Source organism: Palaemon carinicauda, chromosome 23 (assembly GCF_036898095.1).
Source record: "Palaemon carinicauda isolate YSFRI2023 chromosome 23, ASM3689809v2, whole genome shotgun sequence".
Classification (NCBI taxonomy): Eukaryota; Metazoa; Arthropoda; class Malacostraca; order Decapoda; family Palaemonidae; genus Palaemon; species Palaemon carinicauda.
In genome coordinates this window covers 69,780,906-69,788,187 of record NC_090747.1, presented here as the reverse complement: position 1 = coordinate 69,788,187, position 7,282 = coordinate 69,780,906, and the positions used below count along the sequence as shown (strand labels likewise).

General features: G+C 48.7%; 1 protein-coding gene across 1 annotated transcript; it reads right to left on the bottom strand.

Annotated features, from left to right (window-relative positions):
* Nucleotides 1-6,188: 6,188 nt before the first annotated feature.
* LOC137617650 (coiled-coil domain-containing protein 8 homolog) lies at nucleotides 6,189-6,872 on the bottom strand. Its single transcript, XM_068347654.1, has one exon. The coding sequence runs from the start codon at nucleotides 6,870-6,872 to the stop codon at nucleotides 6,189-6,191; it is 684 nt and encodes a 227-aa protein (XP_068203755.1).
* Nucleotides 6,873-7,282: the final 410 nt, after the last annotated feature.

The following is a 7,282-nucleotide window of genomic DNA, read 5'->3' as shown; positions in this document are numbered from 1 at the left end:
AGGATCCAAGTCCTCTAAGGGCAGAGTCTGACTGCCCGCAACTTCAGACAGCAGTAGGAGCCAGACTCAAGAGCTTCTGGCAAGCCTGGGAGAGGAGAGGCGCAGATCAACAATCTGTGAAGTTACTCAGAGAGGGGTACAAGATCCCTTTTGTACGCAAACCCCCTCTAGTGACGTCCCCCATCGATCTCTCTCCCAGGTACAGAGAGGTAGAAAAGAGACAAGCCCTGAAACTGGAAGTGTCTCTTTTGCTAGAGAAGGGAGCGGTGGTCAAAGTCTCGGACCTTCAATCACCGGGGTTTTACAACCGTCTCTTCCTAGTATCAAAGAAGACAGGAGGGTGGAGACCGGTGCTAGACGTCAGTGCTCTTAATGTCTTTGTCACAAAGACGAAGTTTTCCATGGAGACCACAAAGTCAGTCTTAGCAGCGGTCAGAAAGGAAGACTGGATGGTCTCGCTAGACCTAAGGGACGCCTACTTCCACATCCCCATTCACTCAGACTCCCAACCTTTTCTGAGATTCGTCTTCGAAGATGTGGTCTACCAGTTTCGGGCCCTGTGCTTTGGCCTAAGCACAGCTCCTCTCGTATTTACGAGGCTGATGAGGAATGTGGCCAAATTCCTCCACTTATCGGACATCCGAGCCTCTCTTTATTTGGACGACTGGCTTCTCAGAGCCTCTTCCAGTCGTCGCTGTCTGAAGGATCTCAAGTGGACTCTAGATCTGACCAAGGAATTGGGACTCCTAGTCAATTTGGAAAAGTCGCAGCTGGTCCCATCCCAAACTATTCTGTATTTAGGGATGGAGATTCACAGTCAAGCTTTTCGGGCTTTTCCGTCGGCCCCCAGAATAGATCAAGCCCTGTTTTCCATCCAGAAGATGCTGAAGAAAGAACGCTGCTCAGTCAGGCTGTGGATGAGTCTGGTAGGGACGCTGTCATCCCTGGAGCAATTTGTATCACTAGGAAGACTACACCTCCGTCCTCTTCAATTCCATCTGGCTTTCCACTGGAAAAAGGACAAGACGCTAGAGGCGGTCTCGATCCCGATTTCCGGAAAGATGAAGTCTTGTCTGACTTGGTGGAAGGACAATATCAACCTAAGAGAGGGTCTTCCCCTGGCTGTTCAGTTACCCAACCACGTTCTCTTCTCGGACGCATCGGACTTGGGCTGGGGCGCGACGATGGACGGTCGGGAATGCTCAGGTCTGTGGAACACGAGTCAGAGGAGCATGCATATCAACTGCAAGGAGCTGTTGGCAGTTCATCTGGCCTTGAAAAGCTTCGAGTATCTCCTTCGAGGCAAAGTGGTGGAAGTAAACTCGGACAACACCACGGCCTTGGCGTACATCTCCAAACAAGGAGGTACCCACTCACTGACGTTGTACGAGATCGCAAGGGACCTGCTCATCTGGTCAAAAGATCGAGACATCTCCCTAGTAACGAGGTTCATCCAGGGCGACTTGAACGTCATAGCAGATTGTCTCAGTCGGAAAGGGCAAGTAATTCCAACAGAATGGACCCTCCACAAGGATGTGTGCAAGAGACTTTGGGCCACTTGGGGTCAACCAACCATAGATCTCTTTGCAACCTCGCTGACCAAGAGGCTTCCAATCTATTGCTCTCCAGTCCCGGACCCAGCAGCAATACATATAGATGCCTTCCTCCTAGATTGGTCACACCTGGATCTCTACGCATTCCCACCGTTCAAGATAGTCAACAAGGTACTGCAGAAGTTCGCCTCTCACGAAGGGACAAGGTTGACGTTAGTTGCTCCCCTCTGGCCCGCGAGAGAATGGTTCACCGAGGTACTTCGATGGTTAGTAGACGTTCCCAGAAGTCTGCCTCTAAGAGTAGACCTTCTACGTCAGCCGCACGTAAAGAAGGTACACCAAAGCCTCCACGCTCTTCGTCTGACTGCCTTCAGACTATCGAAAGACTCTCGAGAGCTAGAGGCTTTTCGAAGGAGGCAGCCAGTGCGATTGCTAGAGCAAGGAGAGCGTCTACCATTAGAGTCTACCAATCGAAGTGGGAAGTCTTCCGAGACTGGTGCAAGTCAGTTTCTGTATCCTCGACCAGTACCTCTGTAGCCCAAATAGCTGATTTTCTCTTATACCTGAGAAAAGGACGATCCCTTTCAGCTCCCACTATCAAGGGCTACAGAAGCATGTTGGCATCGGTCTTCTGGCATAGAGGCTTAGATCTTTCCAACAATAAAGATCTGCAAGACCTCCTTAAGTCTTTTGAGACCACTAAGGAGCGTCGTTTGGCTACACCTGGGTGGAATTTAGACGTGGTACTAAGATTCCTCATGTCAGACAGGTTTGAGCCTTTACAGTCAGCCTCCCTGAAAGATCTCACTCTTAAGACTCTTTTCCTGGTATGCTTAGCCTCGGCTAAAAGAGTCAGTGAGATTCATGCCTTCAGCAAGAACATCGGATTTTCGTCGGAAAAAGCTACTTGTTCGCTGCAACTTGGTTTTCTAGCCAAAAATGAGCTACCTTCTCGGCCTTGGCCTAAATCTTTCGATATTCCCAGCTTATCGGAGATCGTAGGCAATGAACTAGAAAGAGTCTTATGCCCTGTTAGAGCTCTTAAGTTCTATTTAAAGCGTACTAAACCTTTACGAGGCCAATCTGAAGCTTTATGGTGTTCAGTTAAGAAACCATCCTTGCCTATGTCAAAGAACGCTTTGTCATACTTTATCAGATTGTTAATACGAGAAGCTCATTCACATCTGAGTGAGGAAGACCGAGCTTTGCTTAAGGTTAAGACGCACGAGGTTAGAGCTGTAGCAACTTCCGTGGCCTTTAAGCAAAATAGATCTCTGCAAAGTATAATGGACGCAACCTATTGGAGAAGCAAGTCAGCGTTCGCGTCATTTTACTTGAAAGATGTCCAGTCTCTTTACGAGAACTGCTACATACTGGGACCATTCGTAGCAGCGAGTGCAGTAGTGGGTGAGGGCTCAACCACTACAATTCCCTAATTCCATATCCTTTTAATCTGTCTCTTGAAATGTTTTTAATGTTGTTTTTTTATGGGTTGTCTGGAAGGCTAAGAAGCCTTTCGCATCCTGGTTGATTTGGCGGGTGGTCAAAGTCATTTCTTGAGAGCGCCCAGATTAGGGGTTTGATGAGGTCCTGTTGTATGGGTTGCAGCCCTTGATACTTCAGCTCCTAGGGGTCTGTCAGCATCCTAAGAGGATCGCGAGGCTCCGTAAGGAAGACGTACTTACAAGGCAGAGTAATCGTCTAAGTCGACTTCCTTACCAGGTACCTATTTATTTTGTTTTCGTTATATTGATAACTTCCAAAATGAAATAAAAACTCTTAGCTTAAACGATGTAAACATATTTAACTGGTCTCTACCCACCACCCTGGGTGTGAATCAGCTATATATATTCACCGGCTAAGTTAAATATTTAAAAATGATATTTTAATTATAAAATAAATTTTTTAATATACTTACCCGGTGTATATATAAATTAAATGACCCTCCCTTCCTCCCCAATAGAGACGCAGTGGGATGAGAAGAAATTGAGTCTTTGTTTACATCGAGTATGGTATCTGGCCGACAGTTGGCGCTGGTGGGCACACCCGCAACCTGTATAGCGATCGCTGGCGAGTTTTACTGTTTTTTTGTCTGTCGAGCAACAGAGTTGCAGCTATATATATTCACCGGGTAAGTATATTCAAAAATTTATTTTATAATTAGAATATAATTTTCCTTACGATACAAACCTGTAGCTATTTATACAGATTTTCCCGCCAACCCAGTACCCTTGAAGTCCTACTTCTAAGCAAAGTGAGTTACAGTCACAGGTGTGTGAGTGAGAGGAATAGCTACTGTTTGTAACAAAATCTACAAAAAACACATTTAAAAAAAAATCAATGTAGAAGGTCCTTGACAATATGGACACAGATGAGAAGGACTGCGCTGTGTCATTACGTGTGTAAGTTCACATAAGTTGTGTTTGACTCTGTATTGTTCAACTACCTCTTCAATTTAGGTGTCCCTTATTTCAATTTTCAAAATCTAGTCACCCTGCTCTGGGCTTCATCCCTGATTTTGTAGCAAGAACCAAAATCCGTCGACATCAGACCCAAAGCTTTTATCTTTTCAGATTTTAAGCCTTCATGGGGTAATCTAGGTTCTCGATCAACTCCCACTGTGTCCAGTTAAGGAGTTGAGGTGCTACCCAAAGCGTACTGACGTTCAGGGTCCACCTGTAGAATTTGTTCAACACAGGGAGAACAAAGAAGCTGCTTTCTAGAAACACCATTTTGTTTTGGATTGTGTGAATTTAATTACATAATTATACCTTCCACATTCTTTACCTTTTTTTGGTGGCCTGACTTAGATTAGTAATTTCCCGTTCCTTGTAATCTTCCTCGGTTGGAAGACCTGGAATGATGGCTTAGGAGATGTCAGACCACTTCAACCTGGGACCTATGATTGCTGCCTAGTAGGTTAGCATAACTGCGATCTATATATTGCTTTCATTGATTTAACCCAGGCTTTCAACACTGTTAATCATGAACTTTTGTGGAATGACAATATGCCGGGTCATGGGAAAATTGGAAGCAGTAAATCTGAACCCTTCAATGTTGAAGTTGGAGTGAAACAAGGATGTGTCCTGGGTCCTGTCATCTTCAACATCTTGCTCACAGTTGTCACTCTTCTCAGCCATCGAGTTCACCATCCTGACGACAACTCTTGATCATCACTCGCCAGCTCTTGATCGTCATTCACCAGCTCGTGATCATCAATTGCAAGCTCGTGATCATCACTCTCCATCTCATGATCGACACTTGCCAGCTTGTGATCGTCATGCACGATCATCGGCCCATGCGTGACCGCTCGCCACGCCACAAGCTTTGCGGACAATCGGTGACACTCCTAGACCCAGGCCTGATCTCCCCGTGCCCACGTGTTACCCTGTCTCGCCAGCGAGAATCAGGCACCCAGTTCCCTTCCCTTCTGGCCTTAAGGAACCTCCAAAGAAGTATGATCCTATTCCTCCCTTTTCTCCATCTCGCTCTTTTAGGTTGGATCAAGAGGACATGCCTGTGCTGATTCACCAGGATAAGAGACCTGCCACTCCCCGTTTTCAGGTACCTAGACCCCGATCTCCTAGGAGGCAATCACCATCTGTTATCCTCCCCAAAGACACCCCGGAACTTTTTGCGGTGGGGAAACCTCCAGCTACCTTGCTCACTCACACACCTGGGGCCGAGCACCGACTTTGCTTTTGGCTCTCCCCCCTCTTTAATTGATTTGCATTTGAAAACAATTAATTCTGTTTTTTCTTTCTCTTTTTAGAGTGTGTTTCCTTCTAGATTGACCTCTTGTGTACCTGTCCTGGCACCGAGGGCCGCTCTTGCAGTACCTTCATGTCCGCCCTTGAGACGGATCCTCACCTGCTGTGTCTGGCTTGCAAGAGCCAACGATGTGACCGGGACAGAACTTGTCACGAGTGTTGTGAGTGGTCTGCCTCCTAGTGGGAGAGGTTTGGGCACAGGAAAAGAAAGTCTAAGAGTGATTCTTTTCCTTCGGGGTCTTCCTCGAGGTCGAAGAAATCAAGGACCTCTCCTTTTACCCCCCATATTTCTTCCCGAAGATGGTCCTCTCTGGGGAACGGCCGAGTAGCAGCGCAACCTTACTATCTCCAGGTCAACCTTGTGGTTTGAAGGACAGTACTGTTTCCCCTAGTGATTTGGTTCCGCCCCTTCCCGCAGGGAGCACCTGCTCATTTCCTGATTTGTTAAAGATGTAGCCTTCTCTGGGTGTTGATGGTCCCCTGTCGAAGAAAAGTTCTGTTTGAACGCCTTAAGTTGGGTGCTGAGAGGAAGCGCACGCCGACTTCCTCTGAGGGTGATCCTTCCCCTTTTGGGCACAGCACCAGACCACCTTGGTGTTGCTGCCCATCAGTTGGACTTTTGGTCTCCTGTGGCTGATGCCGAGGACTACGGCTTTACCCCTGGGGCTGGGAGAAATCAAAGTCCGAGGCAAGGTCCTCCTTCGGGAGGACATCTCTCTCCTCCTCGAGAGAGAATGTTAAGTAACCAGCTTGTGACTTATGCCTAAGACTACGCTTCTCCCCCTGGGCTGGGGGAAAGCAAAGTCATTGGCAATGTCCTCCTTCAGTAGGACATCTCTCTCGTCCATGAGAGTGTTCTGTGTGACTAGCTTGTGACCGAGCAGAGTCCCTCTTCAGAGGAACCTGCTACACGTTCCCCTTCAGGGGGTTTGTCGGGTGGAGTTCCTGACGCTTCGTCACCCAAGGCATGCTCCCCCCTCCCCTGTGGTAAGGAGACGCCTGTTTGAGCCTTTAGGCTCTCGTCTCGTTGAACCTTGGGGTTCTCATGACACTGAGCCTCCAGACTCTTGAGACCCTGGGCCTTTGGACTCTTGTGACCCTGAGCCCTTGGGCTCTCATCCCTTCGAGCCTTTTGGCTCTCTCGATACTGGGACTTTAGGCTTTTGTTACACTGAGCCTCCGGGCTCTCGTTGCGCTGAGCCTTTGGGCGCCTGTGACCCTGAGCCTCCATGCTCAAATTATGCAGAACCTCCAGGTTTTCATGACTCAGAGCCTCCCGGCTCTCGTCGCACTGATCCTTCGGGCTCTCGTCATGTTGAGCCTTTGCCCTCTTGTGACTTCGGGCCTTCGGGCTCTCATGTTGAGCTTTTGCGCTCTTGTGACTTCGGGCCTTCGGGCTCTTATCATGTTGAGCTTTCGAGCTCTCATCGTGTTGAGCCTTTGGTCTCTTGTGATCTGGAGCCTTCGGGCTCTTGCTACGACGATCACCCAGGATCTTGTAGATGGACGACTGCTCTCTTTGCCCTAGCGTCAAGTGATGGAGCTGCATCACTTTACCTGCCTCGTCTCACTATAGCTTACCCAGCTGGTTGCTAGACACCAGCCAAGCTGGTCTCGCCGACTCCTCGCCACCATTACCTTTCCAGGTGACGAGGGATCATATCTCTTTACAGAAAGACCCTCTCTCTAGCCGAGACGACCACCAGTCTTGCCAGACGCGTGAACGGCATTCTCCACCTCTCGCGCTCTCCATCTAAGCGCAGCGACTCTCGCCTAGAGGTCGCAGGACTCCCTCTCGGCACTCGCCTGCCACAGAGCGGCTCTCGCCCCTTCGCCGCTCGCCTCCTCGTCAATTGTCCTTGTATTCATCATCGAGACTGACTGCCCTGGTGCCCTTATAGGCTCGCAAGCGCCTGTCTCTTTGGGATCAGTACCCACAAGATCGGGTTCAGGGAGATC